This window comes from Mustelus asterias, chromosome 24, assembly GCF_964213995.1.
Source record: "Mustelus asterias chromosome 24, sMusAst1.hap1.1, whole genome shotgun sequence".
Taxonomy (NCBI): Eukaryota; Metazoa; Chordata; class Chondrichthyes; order Carcharhiniformes; family Triakidae; genus Mustelus; species Mustelus asterias.
Genome location: NC_135824.1, coordinates 31,839,192 through 31,857,712, shown reverse-complemented (window position 1 = coordinate 31,857,712; position 18,521 = coordinate 31,839,192). Strand labels below are relative to the sequence as shown.

Here is an 18,521-nt window from a genome sequence, read left to right as displayed (position 1 = left end):
ACGAGCCCTCGGATGCCCTGTCGCGTGGAACATGCGCTAGTATGCAGGAGAATCGATTGCAGGCTCTCCACAATGACCTCTGCCATCTGGGGGTCACTCGGCTCTACCACTTCATAAAAGCCCGGAATCTACCCTACTCGGTGGAGGATGTCAGGTCCATAACCAGAAGCTGCCGGGTATGCGCGGAATGCAAACCGTACTTTTACCGACCTGACAGGGCACAACCCGTTAAGGCCACTCGTCCCTTCGAAAGACTGAGTGTGGACTTTAAGGGCCCCCTTCCCTCGACAGATCGGAACGTGTGCTTCCTCAATATGGTTGATGAGTACTCACGATTCCCTTTTGTCATTCCCTGTTCTGATATGACCGCTGCCACGGTTATCAAGGCATTTCGTGATCTTTTCACCCTGTTTGGTTACCCCTGTTACATCCACAGCGATAGGGGCTCGTCGTTCATGAGCGATGACTTGAGGCAATACCTGCTCTCATATGGGATTGCCTCTAGTAGAACCACGAGCTACAACCCAAGGGGTAACGGACAGGTCGAACGAGAGAATGCTACAGTCTGGAAGGCTGTCTTACTGGCGTTGAAGTCTAAAGGTCTTCCAGTCTCCCGTTGGCAAGAGGTACTCCCTGATGCGCTCCACTCCATATGCTCACTCCTGTGTACGGCAACCAACGCTACTCCTCATGAGAGAATGTTTTCATTCCCTAGGAAGTCTTCCTCTGGGACCTCATTACCGTCTTGGTTGACGTACTCAGGACCTGTCCTCCTGCGGCGACATGTTAGGACCCGCAAGTCCGACCCTTTGGTTGAACAGATCCATCTCCTCCACGCCAACCCTCAGTATGCCTACGTGGCATATCCTGACGGGCGAGAGGACACGGTCTCGATTCGAGATCTGGCGCCAGCAGGGGGCTTGGAAACCCCTGTCACTCCCACACCTACTGTTAGGGACCCCCCAGCCATTTTTTCCCCTCCTGACACGGCGCGGGCAGTATCGGGACCACCACTTAACCCTCTTACTCCCGTGTACAGCTTGTCTGAGTCCAGGAGATGGTCGCCACTTCAAGGCGTGCCCGAGTTCAGCGGATTGTCACCACCTCGGGGTCTACCGGCCCGTGAGGAACTGGAGGAGTCGCTGGACATCGCCTTGGAGAGAACGTCACCGCGATTGCCTGAACCGGTGTCATCGCCGGTGTTGAGGAGGTCACAGCGACGGTGCGGTCCCCCAGACCGCTTGAACTTATAGACAAACGAACAATTATTCTGTGTTTTGTACCCTGCCGGCCTTTGTTTTCAAAGGAGGAGTGAATGTGGTGAACCATTGTTGGTTCCCACTAGGTAGTGCTGAGCCATGGTCTGGCCAGTACTATGAGTCTGTAGATATGTTACTGTTGGGGTTAGGGTTGGGCTGTTCTACCTGTTAATATAGTTGTTATGGTACACCCCAGTCGGCTCCGCCTCCTGGGAGAGGTATAAAGGTCACTGCTCTGCCTGGTGACCCTTTAGTCTGGGATCGTATACTGTATATGGTAGCTCTGTTATTGTTGGCAATAAAAGCCTTTATTTCCCGAGTACATCACGCCTCTCGTGTGTTATATCGTGCATCAGAGGTTATGGAATGCTGCTAGCCCATAGCACATCAACAGTCACTGTCCATACCCCCAGCCACATGTGCCTCACAATCATAGCCCCCCCCATTCCCCAGACACATGCTCCCCACAATCACAGGCCCCCCAATTCCCCCAGCCACATGCTCCCCACAATCACAGCCCCCCCCCCAATTCCCCCAGCCACATGCTTCCCACAATCACAGACCCCCAATTCCCCCAGCCACATGCTCCCCACAATCACAGCCCCCACCCAATTCCCCCAGCCACATGCTTCCCACAATCACAGCCCCCCCCCAATACCCCCAGCCACATGCTCCCCACAATCACAGCCCCCCCCAATACCCCCAGCCACATGCTTCCCACAATCACAGACCCCCAATTCCCCCAGCCACATGCTCCCCACAATCACAGCCCCCACCCAATTCCCCCAGCCACATGCTTCCCACAATCACAGCCCCCCCCAATACCTCCAGCCACATGCTCCCCACAATCACAGACCCCCAATTCCCCCAGCCACATGCTTCCCACAATCACAGACCCCCAATACCCCCAGCCACATGCTTCCCACAATCACAGACCCCCAATTCCCCCAGCCACATGCTTCCCACAATCACAGACCCCCAATACCCCCAGCCACATGCTTCCCACAATCACAGACCCCCAATTCCCCCAGCCACATGCTCCCCACAATCACAGACCCCCCCAATTGCCCCAGCCACATGTTTCCCACAATCACAGACCCCCCCAATTGCCCCAGCCACATGCGCCTCACAATCACAGCCCCCCCAATTCCCCCAGCCACATGCTCCCCACAATCACAGCTCCTTGCAAAGCTGAGAGGCTGCAGCAGTGCTATCTGCAAGGGCTTTGTGCACATCCTTCAGCTGGAAGTGAGCTGAATGCACTAGGACCCAGCAGCACCGCAAGACCCAGTGCTGAGACCCGGGTCCGTGCTGCAAGTTGGACTTTGGAGACCCTGCAGAGCAATAGCCCCCCCCACCCCCCCGCCCCACACACTCGCAGAGCCGCCACCGACCCGAGACAGAAAGTGGCCGCAACAACAGGACACCCGTGAGTAGCAGAGAGCCGTCGGACGCTATCCACTTAGCTCCTCACCAGCCCTCACTGATGGAGTGCCCAAATCAGACTTTTATTGAGCATATCTGATTCGCGCCATTGGTGAACGGGGAAGATGGTAAAGGGGGAAGTGCTGGTAAAGCTGGGCGTCCAGCCCATTAATTCAATTCAAATGCATTTAAATTGCCGTCGTGCCCGTTTCAGACGTGGTCCCGATCGCAGCCATTTTTAGCCATTGGCAAAGGGGGAACGGCTGCGGAGGCGGTCGCAGATCGCGCTACTCACATCACGCCCAACTTTACCGAGTTTTCGAGTCTGAAAATGGACGCAACCTGATGGTAAAGTCAGGTCCGGAGTTAACTATAACCCAAAACTCCTCTTTCCGTCCAGCTACAGTGAGCACAGGGACCTACATGGTATGTAGGTGCATGGAGGAGCAACAATCCTAATACTGCACGATGCCACTCCTGGCTGCCTCCAGCTCAGGCAGTTACCAGTACTTTAAAGACTTTGCTAACAGTTACGATACATCAGAGAAATAAAGACACTTCACTGAAATATCTTCCAACATAACTAAATCCCTGAAAAAGGGAAAGATGGTTATTAGCATATTAAGCTCTTTATTATTTGGCTAGGGCATCTAGAGAACATTTATTGACAGCCTGTACATTTGGCAGGCATCCAAAAACCACTGAGGTGCCTTGTAGACCCAGACTGAGTTACAGCTGTAATGATAAAATAGGCTATCATTGCAGGTGGAAATCTTTTAAACATTAATCTATCACTCTCCTTTCAGAAGCTGATGGACCTCTTGTGTTTTCGCAGTGTCTTTTCTGTTTTTATTACAGATTTTCAAGGTTGAAGTGGCTGAGTGGCACTGGTCAGGCTCAAATTTGAAGAATGGGGGGGAAGAACTGTAGAGTCGCAGAGTCACACAGGACAGAAAGAGGCCCTTTGGCCCATTGTGTCTGCAGCGGCCATCAAACACCTATCCATTCTAATCCCATTTCCCAACACTTGGTCCGTAGTCTTGTACATGAAGGTGTTTCAAGTGCACATCTAAATGCTTCTTAAATGTGGGGGACACTGCCCCTGCCACTCTTTCAGGCAGTGAGTTCCAGGTTCCCATCACCCTCTGGTGAAAGTTTTCCCACAATTCCCCTCTACATTTCTTGCCCATTAGCTTAAATCTATGCCCCCTGGTTATTGACCCCTCTACTAAGGGGAAAAGGTTCTTCCTATCTACCCTACCCTATCTACCCTCCATAATTTTGTATATCTCAATCAGGTCCCCCTTTGGCTTCCTTTGCTTTAAGGAGAATAACTCCAGCCTATCCAGTCTCCCTTCATCGCTAAAACACTCCAGCCCAGGCAATATCTTGGTGAATCTCTTCTGCATCCTTCCTACTGTGGCAACCAGAAGTGCACACGGTGTTCCAGCTGTGGCCTAACAAAGATTTTATGCAGCTCCATCATAACCTCCCTGCTCTTATATTCTATGCTTCAGTTAATAAAGGCAAGTATCCCACATGCCTTTTTAACCACCTTATCTCCTTGTCCTGCTGACTTCAGGGACCTATGGACAAACACCTCAATGTCCCTTTTCTCCTCTGTACTTCCTAGCATCCTACCATTCATTGTGCATTCCCTTGCCTTGTTAGCCCTCCCAAAATGCATCACCTCACTTTTCAGGGTTAAATTCCATTTGCCACTATTCTGCCCATCTGACCAGCCCATCTATTTCATCCTGTAACCTAAGGCTTTTCTCCTCACTATTTACCACACCACCAACTTTTGTGTCATCTGTGAACTTACTGATCATACCCACCACATTCACATCTAGATCATTAACGTACCCTACAAACAGCAAGGGATCCAGCACCGATACCTGTGATACACCACTGGACACAGGCTTCCGGTCACAAAAACAACCTTTGACCAACACCCTCTGCCTCCTGCCACTTAGCTAATTCACCAAATTGCCCTGAATCCCATGGGCCCTTACATTCTTGATCAGTGTCCCATGCAGGGCCTTGTCAAATGCCTGACTGAAGTCCATGTAGACTACAGCAACTGCACTGCCCCTATCTACACACCTAGTCACCTCCTCAAAAAGTCAATCAAATTTATTAGATCTCTCCTTGACAAAGAAATGCTGACTATCCTTGATTAACCCCTGTGTCTCCAAGTGGAGATTAATTCTGTTCCTCTGAATATTTTCCAATTATTTCCCTACCGCTGGTGTTAGATTCACTGGCCTGTAACTTCCTGGTTTGTCCCTACTTTTGGCTTCCACTGCCTCCTGTGGTAGAGAATGCCATAAGTTCATCACCCTCTGAGTGAAGAAAATTCTCTTCATCTCAGTCCTAAATTGCCTACCCCATATCCTGAGACTGTGACCCTTCTAGCCTGAGGAAATAACAGCCCTGCATCCAATTTGTCCCGCCCTGTCAGATTATTATGAGAACTCATTTGCTGGTAGATTGCTGGGAGAGTTGGCTTCTTGAATCAGGCGACACACTTATTTCAAAAGAGAGTGGGAGACAGCAGCCTTCAGCCTGTTTCCTTCACTGACGATGTTCATCGTCTATCAGATAAACGTGTGTTCTTAACTTTCATGTTACATTCTTGTGCTGGTTGGGTGCATTGGCCCAAACAGGCACCGGACTGTGGCGACTAGGGAAATTTCACAGTAACTTCAATGCAGTGTTAATGTAAGCCTTACTTGTGACAAATAAATAAACTTTAACTTTTAACTTTAACTATTAATGGCGAAACAAGGTGAAGGAGCTGAATGGCCTACTCCTGTTCCTGGTACTTTAATGTCTTCCAGAGGGTGAGGGTAATTTCTATTTTAAAGTAATAACAGAATTTGTAATATATATCTTAGTTCTGTACAAGATCTAAGATTCTTGGTTATCCTTAGTTTTTATCAGTATGTTTTAGACAGTGAAGAGTTCAGTGACTTCTGCTTCATGCTTATAAAATGTATAAAATTTTCTGGAGGCTGCAATACTTAAAACTGATCAAAAAGTAATCTGCAATCATATGTGTGTGTGATCATGTGGGTTCTAAACTTTATATTTCAATTCTAAATAAATCACATTCCATTGGTTTCAATTTACTCATGTGTGCATCATTGTTATTGGTTGAGATTGGCCCAGTCAGAGAGCTAAGTGTACCGGCACTCCTTATGGTTGGCACACATTGATGGTTACAGGGAACTTTGGGACAGTTCCTTTATTGCATTGTAAAGGACATTGCCCAAGATTGCTCTGCTGTGACCAGGTGAAAAGGGGTGAACTGGCTCCTCCTTGATGGGTCACAATAAAGGTTTAAAGTTTCTTTTCCATGAGGATGTGCCTGTTCCAAATCAAAATGTATTTAATTACTTAAGCTGTGAGCAATAAGGAGCCAATCAAACACGATCTTCTTGAGTCAAACAAAGAGCAAATTTATTATCCACTAAATCATAGAATCATAAAATAGAATCCCTACAGTGCAGAAGGAGGCCGTTCGGCCCATCGAGTCTGCACCAACACAATCCCACCCAGGCCCTACCCCCACATATTTACCCACTAATCCCTCTAACCTACGCATCTCAGGGGCAATTTTTAACCTGGCCAATCAACCTAACCCGCACATCTTTGGACTATGGGAGGAAACCGGAGCACCCGGAGGAAACCCACGCAGACACGAGGAGAATGTGCAAACTCCACACAGACAGTGACCCGAGCCGGGAATCGAACCCAGGACCCTGGAGCTGTGAAGTAGCAGTGCTAACCACTGTGCTACCATGCTGCCAAGAAATCCAAGAAAAGTAATAAAAACATGATGTCAAGCATTCGGCCGTCGTGTGGTCATTCGGGCCCAGACACACACACACACACATATGCATGCACAGACACATATGTACACATACACATATACACACACAATCATACCCACACACATATACACACATGCACACACACATATACATGCACATATAGACACGCGCATATAGATACAAGCGCACACATATATACATATGCATGCATACACATATACACACATATATACATGCACATATATACATACACATGCATACACACACACAAATATATACATACACACGCATATACACATACACACACATACACACACAGATATACACATATATACACACACATATACATACATGCAGACACATACACACATACACATATACACATACACACTCATAAACAACACACACACACACACGCACAGGTGTTATATCAAAGGGATTAGACAAAGTCAATATAGATTTATGAAAGGGAAATCAAGTTGGGCAAACTTACTGGAGTTTTTTGAGGATGTAACTAGCACAATAGATGAGAGAACCAGTAGATTTGGTGTATTTGGGTTTACAGAAAGTTATTGTTAAAGTCCCACACATAAGGTTGGTATGTAAAATTAAACACATGGAATTAGTGGTAATATATTGACATGGATTGAGAATTGGTTAGCAGACAGGAAACAGAGAGTAGGAATAAATGGTTCTGTTTCTGAGTGGAAGGCAGTGACTAGTGGAGCACCAGAGATCACAGCTGGGGCCCCAGCTTTTACAATATATATCAACTCCTCCATGCCCCCAATTACACTCCACACCCCGTTCCCAGAGACTGATTCTTGACCTTCCCGAACCACCATGCACAACTGCACAAAGCCAACTGGTGCATGCCACCTTTAAACAAATGTGAACCAGGTTAGACTCTCATGCGCTGCTGACTTTACCTTGAAGGTAGGACTTCATTAAAAAAAAATATTTTACACTGATGAGATATAGGAGGGATGTCCGAGGTAGGTTCTTTACTCAGAGAGTGGTTGGGGTGTGGAATGGACTGCCTGCAGTGATAGTGGAGTCGGACACTTTAGGAACTTTCAAGCGGTTATTGGATAGGCACATGGAGCACACCAGGATGATAAGGAGTGGGATAGCTTGATCTTGGTTTCGGACAAAGCTCGGCACAACATCGAGGGCCGAAGGGCCTGCACTGTGCTGTACTGTTCTATTTTCTATGTTCTATGAGTATTATTGGCATGTAAATACATTATTAGCACAAGGTGTTGTGAGGTCTGACATGCTGCAGACACACCATGGACTTCTTCCCCTGCACCTAAACTTATCCGAAAATTGAAATTTCACATCCCATCTAATAATGTCACCCTGCACACCAAATTTCCTGTGGTTGCGGATTCCATAAAATCTGCACCACCCACCATACACTGAACCCTCCCTCCACTAAACCTCATGTTTCAGCTCAATACCCTTTCACCAGAACTGGTTATTTTCTTTCTTGTATTCATTTAACTGAGATTTTGACTCAGAATTTTCATCCAACTGCATTACTTACCTTGCTTAATTCAAAATTACTTTAGTGCCAAGAGAACCAAACTTTGAATTATGGCGAGTTATTTATTCATTCGTGTCACAAGTAGGCTTACACTGCAATGAAGTTACTGTGAAAAATCCCCGAGTCGTCACACTGTGGTGCCTGTTTGGGTACACTGAGGGAGAATTTAGCATGGCCAATGCACCTAACCCGGGCCCAGGTTTGATTCCCGGCTTGGGTCACTGTCGGTGCGGAGTCTGCATGTTCTTCCCGTGTCTGCATGTGTTTCCTCCAGATGTCCTGGTTTCCTCCCACAGTCCCAAAGATGTGCTGTGTTAGGGTGCATTGGCCATGCTAAATTCTCCCTCAGTGTACCCAAACAGGCGCCAGAGTGTGGCGACTAGGGGATTTTCACAGTAAGTTCATTGCAGTGTTAACGTAAGCCTACTTGTGACTAATAAATAAGTAAATTTTAAACAGCAAGTCTTTTGGACTGTTGGAGGAAACTCAGAGCATCTGGTGGAAACCCACGCAGACAAAGGGGGGAAACATGCAGACTTTGCACAGTCGGTGACCCAAGCCGGGAATCGAACCCCAGTCCCTGGCGCTGTGAAGCAGCAGCGTTAACCACTGTGCCACCATGCCGCCCTCCCAGAACTTGAGAATGTGCTGAAACAATGTTGAAAGAGCAGGGTTAAATAGATTGTCTTTAACCCCAAAGATGTCCCCCTTTTGCTGTCTTTATTTACAGTGCTGCTTGTGTGGCAAACATCACTTCCTCCAAACATCAAACATGAAGCATGTTTGTGTGCAAATATAAACTGCCCCCTTGTTTTTTTTCCCTTCCTCTCTCCAGGAATGAACATTTCCCTCCTCAATGTGTACCATCAGCATGTATTGTTTGTGAGAGAGGACTGAGTGAACTTGCCGGGTGGGTGGGAAAAAAACAATGGGGTAAAACCGAGCAGAGATGATTGTTGCAAAATAGAAGAGGAAGTAAACACAGGGATCTCTTTCATCCCCCAGATACTAGTTCGCCCAGAGTGTGGGGGATTGTTTTGGATGGCATTTCAATAAGGGAAATAAACAAGCGCATGCGTTTGAAGTCAGGCTGGAGGGAGCGACAGACAAGCCTGGCCAGCCTGTACCTTGCCTGCTTGCTGTAGCAATTCACTCGTCAAGGGCATCGAGATCAGAGGAGCTTTCCGCATTCCAGGGGGAGTTTGCTTTGGAGGCGGAAATCAAGGATTAGGGAGGGGGTGGGTGGGTTGGGGGGGGGAATGGTTTTGCTAAAAAAATATATGTGAAATAAGGTGTGGAGGGAGCTGTGAAGGCAGAGGCTCCCCCCCTTCTCTCTCTCTCTCTCCTCTACATCTGGTTCCATTCCCCTTGTCCTCTCTACATCCAGCCTTCCTCCTTTCCCGAGGTGGATTTCGCGAAGTCCCTGGTTTCCTAAAGTCGAGGGTGGTGGTGGGGAAGGGAGGGGGGGTTGGGGGAGGACAAGAGAGAGAAAGGGACAGAGAGAGAGAGAGAGAGATGGCTCGACCGAGGCCGAGAGACTACAAGGCTGGCGATCTGGTCTTTGCCAAGATGAAAGGCTACCCGCATTGGCCGGCGAGGGTGAGTAACACAAGCCGCAGCAGGAGGGCTGGCGAGCGGGGAGAGGATGGTGGGGGGAAGTAGTGCTGATCTCCGTCCCTTCCTCCGGCCACTGTGGCGGAGACAACGGGGAAATTCGCCTCTGCCTCCCCTTCTACTGGGTTGACATGTTTATCTTGTGCTTACAAATATGGTTGTATAACCATTAGCATCTGGAGTGAACTCCTTCAGCCAAAGGATTAAACTGCCTTTCTATAGAATGTATTTGGAGAGAGAGAGAGATTAAATCTGATATGGAGAGGGGGTTAATTCTGAATTAATCTCAATAAAATGATTGATTGACTACTGCAAATGGGGCAAAGGGACCAGATAATATGTGAAGCCCCAATTGATGTGACCCATTCTCACGTTAAATGATTACTGCTGTATATAAAACCATGCCAGTAAGAGATCATAGGTTTGTTGGTAATCTGGCAGTATATATCCTGGCCTGGCCCCAGTTTATATGGTCCTACAATCATCCTTTGGTTGCCAAGTGTTTGCATTGGTAGATAAAGGAAGATAAAGATGGTGATGTGGACATTTGTAAATGTTTGGTGGTATAGTAATGTTTTGGAACATCATGAGTAAAGAGTGTGTTGTTGTGTTGTGTGTGTATGTGTGTGTTCTGCGTTGACAACTGGTAAACAAGAAGCAAGGAACGATGTTCATCATTCTTAAATCAATATCACGTTGCTATGACTCATGTAGTCACACAAAATGTTTACAGTCAGGTGTTGTTGGCAAGGTAGCTCGGAAATGTGCAGCTGAAAAGCCAACATCAGTGTGGCAGGGATGGCTTTTTGAGGCCAGATTTTCCTGACGTGGGTCCACGCTTGTCAGGGAGTAGAAAATGTTGCCCCTCGATCCAAATCTCGCTTCTCGTCGAATCTGACTGCGCGCCACAATGTGAAAACCATCCTTTCCCCACTGGTGTGTAACAGGTTCATACAGAAAGTGTGGGAGAGCTTGATCGCATGTGTTTGATTATTCATGTGATGGTGTTGACATGTATTATTTTCAGAATTTGCCAGCCTGTTAAAAGTGGCCATTAAAGGCCAGCTGAATTTATGAGGAGAGTTCTTAATGTGACATTAATATTCAAGATGATTCAGGAATAGTGGCCCACGTTTTCATAGAGTTGTGGAGACTCCAGGGGCCATTGAAAACAGCAGGTGGGACCAAGATCTAGAAGTCAAGTCCTTCCCAACTCATCCTATTTTCCATGGGGTGGGTGGGGGACACATAATTTGGCACTAGGTTGGCATTGGGGCTCTAAGAGACCATAGGGGAAGGTTGGGTGAGGTTGGCATGAGTTGATAAGTATGTGCATGGAGAAATTCTCTTGACACTGAGGAGCAATTTAGCATTGCCAATCAACCTAACCCACACATCTTTGGACTGTGAGAAGAAAATTGAGAGAGGTGGATACTCAACGAGACCTTGGAGTACTCGTGCATCAGTCGCTGAAAGTAAGCACACAAGTACAGCAGGCAGTAAAGAAGGCAAATAGTATGTTGGCCTTCATAGCGAGAGGATTTGAGAATAGGGATAGAGATGTTTTGCTGTAATTGTATAGGGCATTGGTGAGGCCACACCTGGAGTATTGTGTGCAGTTTTGGTGTCCTTATCTGAGGAAGGATGTGCTTACTATAGAGGGAGTACAGCAAAGGTTTGCCAGGCTGATTCCTGGAATGGTAGGTCTGTTGTATGAGGAGAGACTAAATCAGTTAGGATTATATTCATGGGAGTTTAGAAGAGTGAGAGGGGATCTCATAGAAACTTATAAAATTCTAACAGGATTAAACAGGATAGATTCAGAAAGAATGCTCCCAATTGTGGGGGTGTCCAGATCTAGAGGTCATAGTTTGAGGATAAGGGGTAAACCTAGAGATGAGGAGAAATTTCTTTACTCAGAGAGTGGTGAATGTGAGGAATTCACTACCACCGAATGTAGTTGAGGCCAAAAGTTGTCTGATTTCAAGAAGAAATTACTTATAGCTCTTGAAGCTAAAGGGCTCAAGGCATATGGGGGGGAAGGGGGAATCAAGATACTGAATTTGATGATCAGCCATGATCAAAATGAATGGCTCGAAGGGCCTACTCCTGCTTCTAGTTTCTATGTTTCTAAACCAGAGCACCCAGAGGAAACACACGCAGACACAGGGAGAATGTGCAAACTCCACACAGATAGTCACCCGAGGCTGGGTCCCTGGTGTCGTGAGGCGGCAGTGCTAACCACTGTGCTACCGGCAAGAATATCAAATGTTTAACAAAACAACTGGGCCAAGGTTACAGAGAACTGTGCAAGCCATTGAAACAACCCACCTCAGCATTTGCAAGCCCCTGTGGCTGCCTCCCTGATGCTACCCTGCACTCAGCCCCCTCCATCCCCAGAACTGTATTTTTCCCTGAAAAGGGGAAAAGTTGATAGATTCTGCAAAGTTCAAGGGTTCATCAAATGCATCACATGGAACTTGGACAACATCCAGACCTCTGGACTATCTACAATGAATATATAACCGCAAGGTGGGGGAGGGGTGTGCAAGGGGATTTGCATAATTGAGCATCCAATTAATGTTCAGAAGTAGTATCAGGTACACTCTATGAACAAGTCTCGTTCATCCATCACCCTGTGCTCGTTAACCTGCCTTGACTTCCAGTCGGACAATGATTCAATTTTAAAAGTCTCATCCTGTTTCCCTGGAGCATAGGAGGATGAGGGGTGACCTTATAGAGGTTTATAAAATCATGAGGGGCATGGGTAAAGTGAATAGCCAAGATTTTTACCCCAGGGTAGGGGAGTCCAAAACTAGAGGGCATAGGTTTTAAGGTGAGAGGGGAAAGATTTAAAAGGGACCTGAGGGGCACACAGAGGGTGGTGCGTATATGGAATGAGCTGCCAGAGGAGGTGGTAGAGGCGGGTACAGTTACAACATTTAAAAGACATTTGGACAGGTACATGGATGGGAAAAGTTTAGAGGGATATAGGCCAAACAAGGATATATAGGGATATATGGGCGGCACGGTAGCACAGTGGTTAGCACTGCTGCTTCACAGCTCCAGGGACCTGGGTTCGATTCCCGGCTTGGGTCACTGTCTGTGTGGAGTTTGCACATTCTCCTCGTGTCTGCATGGGTTTCCTCCGGGTGCTCCGGTTTCCTCCCACAGTCCAAAGATGTGCGGGTGAGGTTGATTGGCCGTGCTAAAAATTGCCCCTTAGTGTCCTGAGATGCGTAGGTTAGAGGGATTAGCGGGTAAATATGTAGGGATATGGGGGTAGGGCCTGGGTGGGATTGTGGTCGCTGCAGACTCAATGGGCCGAATGGCCTCTTTCTGTACTGTAGGGTTTCTATGATTTCTATGAAACGCAGGCAAATGGGATTAGTTCAGTTAGGAAACCTGGTCGGCATTGACAAGTTGGGCCGAAGGGCCTGGTTACATCTCTATGACTCTAAGTCCCCCCATGGTCTCATACCTCCCTATCTCTGTGTTCTTCCCCAACCCTCCAACATCTGAATATCTGTGTTGCTCCAGTTCTAAAGAACAAAGAACAAAGAACAGTACAGCACAGGAAACAGGCCCTTCGGCCCTCCAAGCCTGTGCCGCTCCTTGGTCCAACTAGACCAATCGTTTGTATCCCTCCATTCCCAGGCTGCTCATGTGACTATCCAGGTAAGTCTTAAACGATGTCAGTGTGCCTGCCTCCACCACCCTACTTGGCAGCGCATTCCAGGCCCCCACCACCCTCTGTGTAAAAAACGTCCCTCTGATGTCTGAGTTATACTTCGCCCCTCTCACCTTGAGCCCGTGACCCCTCGTGATCGTCACCTCTGACCTGGGAAAAAGCTTCCCACTGTTCACCCTATCTATACCCTTCATAATCTTGTACACCTCTATTAGATTTCTGACCTCTTCCGCATCCCTGAATTTAATCACTCCATGTTTGATGGACTTGCCTTCAGCAAGTTTTTAAATCTGGCAATAATTTTCAGGTAAATGACTTATTGAAGCAAATTCTGAAACTCCACCCTCTCTCGCTCTCTTTCCTCGTTTAAGGCGCTTCTTAAAACCAACTTCTTTGACCAAATTTTTAATCAGCTGCCTTAAATCTTATTACGTGGCTCAGGATCAAATGTTGTTTGACAATGCTCCTGTCTGGGGCGTTTCACTAGTCTAAGGACACTATATAAATGCAAGCTGTTGTTATCGATAGGGTGTTTCCTGGGCCTCGGTGGCAATCCTTTCATTCTATTCAATCAAACTTGTTACCCTTGGAAAGTTTGGCCACCCACTTCAACCTTATGCCAGCTTCAGACAGAAGCAAAGGATATGCAGCAGCCAGAATGATTCAAGAGTATGTCAGTAGAATATTGAAACAATGCTTCAGAGGCCTCGACAGATCAGTGCAAACCCGATAGTACAAACCTGTCAGGGTCACCCAACAAACATTGTAGAATCAGATAGTGCAGAAGGAGGCCATTCAGCCCATTGTGCCTGTGTCGGCTCTTTGAAAGAGCTGTGCGATTAGTTTCGCTGCTTTTTCCCCATAGCCCTGCAAACGTTTCCATTTCAGGTACGTCCGCTTCCCGTTTGATCATGTTGTGTGGCGTGCTGTGCAACTTTCCAATACGAGGAAAACCAACCATGAAATCTGCAAACGAGATTGGAAAAAAGACAGAAAGCTGCATTTATGTAGCACCTCTCATGACCTCATCGCATCTCAAAGCGCCTTTCGGACAAAACTGTCCCAATGAAGAGTAGTCACTGTTGTAAAGTAGGATGCATATATTGGTTGAGATCAGGGTGGCACAGTGGTTAGCACTGCTGCCTCACAGTGGCCGGGAGCTGAGTTCGACTCCCGGCTTGGGTCACTATCTGTGTGGAGTCGGCACGTTCTCCCCGTGTCTGCGTGGGTTTTCTCCGGGTGCTCCAGTTTCTTCCCATAGACCGAAAGACGTGCTGGTTAGGTGCATTGGCCATGCTAAATTCTCCCTCAGTGTACCTGAACAGGCACCAGAGTGTGGCGACTAGGGGATTTTCACAGTAACTTCATTGCGGTGTTAATGTAAGCCTACTTGTGACACTAATAATAAATAAATACTGCAGGAAATACTATTGTGCCGTATATTTTTAGAAGTGTCATTCAGACTCAATTCTGCATGTACTTGATAAACACAAACTATCATCGGATGTTGTACTTTTTGATAGTATTTGTTCTTGGAACAAGCGTCGTTGACAGTATCGCCCATCCTTTATTGGCCTTGAGAAGTTGATGGCGAGTCTCCTGTTTGGGGCACAGAAGTGGTGTAGGTGCATCCACAGTGCTGTTAGGAGTTTGAGATTTCTGCCTCAGCGATAGTGAAAGAATGGTGATGTAAGTCAGGATATTGTGAGAGAGGCGAACTTGCAGCTGACGTTCCCATGTGTCTGCTACTCTTGTTCTTCTAGGTGGTAAAGGTCATGGATTTGGAAGGTGTTTTCGTAGGAAAACTGATGAGTGGCTGCAGTGCATCTTGTAGATGGTACACACTATGCATCGGTGGTGGAGGAAGTGAATGTTTAAGACAGTGGATAGTGTGTCAGTCAAGTGGGCCACTTTGTATTGGATGTTGTTGAGTTTTTTGAGTGCTGTTGGAGCTGCACTCCAGGCAAGAGGAGTGTATTCCATCACACTCCTGACTTCTACTAAAAATAGAGACTTTGGGTTGTCAGGGGGTGATATGTTACTACTTTATTCTGCATCATCAGAAATGCCCTGGATTTACAACTCCATTTTTGGTACTTGAATGTGAGTCCTGCCCCAGTTTGTGCGTATCTTCCCAATCTGATCCATTGAGGGCAGAGTGGGTGAAGTAATGACTAGTAGACTGCCAGTGGGAGACCCTTGGTTTGAGCTAGCATTATACTTCCTCAAGCAGGGTCACTATTGGGTCCATTCATTCGTTTGAAGAGATGAGGGGACAGCGCAGCGCAGAAAAATAATTTTCTTTTATTGAACAGAACTTAAAAAATTAACATGACAGAAGCAAGATAAAAGTGAACTTGGAGACTGGCTTCTAAACCAGTCCCTCTAATCTAAGAACTGAACTGAACACTCTAAAACCCAAATATATTTCAACTCTTATCTCATTATTGGAAGTGTTTTTTGCCTGCAGTCTCCGTCTAAAAAAAACGACCCTTGCAGCTGCTGTTATGAGAAACTGTTGTTTGCCTGCATTGTGTACCCTTCAGGAATGCAGTCAATTTTTAGCTAACCCATCTTGCCTTCTGATTCTACATGTAGTCAAGTTAGCTACAATTGTTCAGCTTAGCAAAGTTAGTCAACCCTTATAGTAAGCAAACAGGGCTACGCATACACAGGATCCCTCAGTCACCCAATGGTCGTTCAGCTGGTTCAGCCATGTGGCTGTCTGACTGCCTGCCTTCCTGTATGTCTAATCTCATTTCAGTGCCTGGGGCTAAATGGAGAATGAAAGGGGCATTAACGATATCATTTCACGCAGTGGTTCCCAAAGGGTGCGGCGCGCCACACTGGTGCGGCGAGAGAGGATGGCAAGTGTGGCGGGAAGATTCAAGGACAATCAAAGAAACATTTAAACATGGTTTAAACAAGCATTGTTTTATAATTTCTGGATGTCCCATGATCATATTATAAAGTAGTTGTGTTCTATGTTATGAATCAAGCACTGCTAGAAGTTGTTTTTTTGTTTTTGAATGTATTTCTTATCAATAGAAAATTCGGTGTGGCGTGAGCGAATTTTTATTCCGAAAGTGCGGCCCAGTGAAAAAAGTTTGGGCTACAAACAGGGCTACGCATACACAGGACCACTGATTTTGCGACTCTCCTCTCTGCCAGTTGCTATCATGTTCCCATGGTGAGCACTCCCTCACCATGTCTATTGAAATGCAGGAGGAGACCATTGGAAATGTGAAGCCCTACATTATGGCTTCCTCCATTCAATCTGTCAATGCGTTGAATGTTGATGAGGTGAAAGGTGCTATATAAATGCAAGTTTCTGTGTTTATGATTGTGGGTAGGAGTCCATGGCCTCCAGTTACCAATTTGTTTTTGTTTCAACGATTCATGGGATGTGGGCATTGCTGGCAAGGCCAGCATTTGTTATCCATCCCAAATTGCCCTTGAGCTGAACAGCTTGCCAGGCCATTTTTTGTACTTTACATTAACACTGCAATGAAGTTACTGTGAAAATCCCCTAGTCGCCACACTCCGACGCCTGTTCGGGTACACTGAGGAAGAATTTAGCATGGCCAGTTCGCCCAACCTGCACATCTTTGGACTGTGGGAGGAAACCGGAGCACCCGGAGGAAACCCATGCAGACACGGGGAGAACATGCAAACTCCACACAGACAGTGACCCAAGGCAGGAATCGAACCTGGGTCCCTAATGCTGTGAGGCACCAGTGCGAACCACTGTGCCAGGGCAGTTAAACATCAGCCACTTTGTGTGGACCCGGAGTTGCATGTCAGCCAGACCAAGTAAAAACAGCAGATTTCCTTCCTTAAATTAGCACAGTAGTGAACCAGACTGTCTTCATGATAATTGTTTTGTGGACACCACTCCTGAGGCTAGCTTTATGTTCCAGATTTATTAATTGAAGTTAAATTCCACCAGCTGCATGGTGGGACTTGAACCCATATCCTCTGGAGTATTGGCCTGGGCCTCTGGCTTACTAGTCTAGTGACATTACCACAATGCCAACATCTTCCCATGACATGAACGTTGATGAGAGATACTATGTTTGTGCGGAGGACCCTCTCCTCATAGAGTCCCTACAGTGCAGAAGGAGGTCATTCAGCCCATCGAGTCTGCACCGATGGCAAACCCACCCAAGCCCTATTCCCGTAACCCTTGCTAATCTCTTGACACTAGGGATAATTTATTATGGCCAATCAACCTAGCCAGCACATTTTTGGACTGTGGGAGGAAACCGGAGCACCCGGAGGAAACCCATGCAGACAAGGAGAGAATGTGTAAACTCCACAAAGACAGTGACCCAAGGCTGGAATTGAACCTGGGTCCCTGGCGCTGTGAGGCAGCAGTGCTAAGTGTTATATTCACTGTGCCACCGTGCCACTCCTGATAAAGTTGCAGAACATTGAATGGTGGACTGGTGTTTAGAGTACCCCTGTTGCGACATGACTTTTGAATAGTTTTCTACTTCAGGGACATTATATAACAAATAATTTGTTTTTGCTTTTCACATCAATGAGACATTCCAAAGTCCTTTACAGCCAAAGATGTATTCAGATGTATGTTGGTGCTGTCTTTCTGTATCACGGTGCAGAAGTCATTAGTAGACTGCGCACACTCAGGCACGTTTTACAACGTTATCTAGGTGGTGAAAAATGAATCCTGTGGATGATTCTGCTCAGATCGGATCACAGTCTTGTTTTAGAAGGAGGGCTGTTGGAGATCTGAATTCTGCCCCCAGGAAGGTGTGTCTCTTAGGAAGAACTCTGCTCCCTCACTGCCTTGATGTGGAAATGCCGGCGTTGGACTGGAGTAAACACAGTAAGAAGTTTAACAACACCAGGTTAAAGTCCAACAGGTTTATTTGGTAGCAAATGCCACTGGCTTTCGGAGCGCTGCCCCTTCGTCAGGTGGAGTGGAGATCTGCTCACAAACAATCACTACCCTCACCGCCTTCACTGGCCACACTTCACCCGTGCCTCATGATTTCCCCCAAACCTCCTCCCTCAAGCCCCTCAGGGTGCACGTGTGGTGCTGTTCCAAGGTGCTGGCTTGTTCAGAGCTTTTTTGATCTCTACCTGGGTTACGGGCACGGTGGCACAGTGGTTAGCACTGC

General features: G+C 47.0%; 1 protein-coding gene across 1 annotated transcript in view; it reads left to right on the top strand.

Moving 5' to 3' along the window:
- The first annotated feature begins 9,005 nt into the window (after positions 1-9,005).
- Positions 9,006-18,521, top strand: part of hdgfl3 (HDGF like 3) — a 137,705-nt gene continuing 128,189 nt past the window's right edge. The window contains exon 1 of the mRNA XM_078241535.1: positions 9,006-9,671. Coding sequence (XP_078097661.1) covers positions 9,588-9,671 — 84 coding nt within the window. The 5' untranslated portion in view covers positions 9,006-9,587. The remainder of the gene's footprint in view (positions 9,672-18,521) is intronic.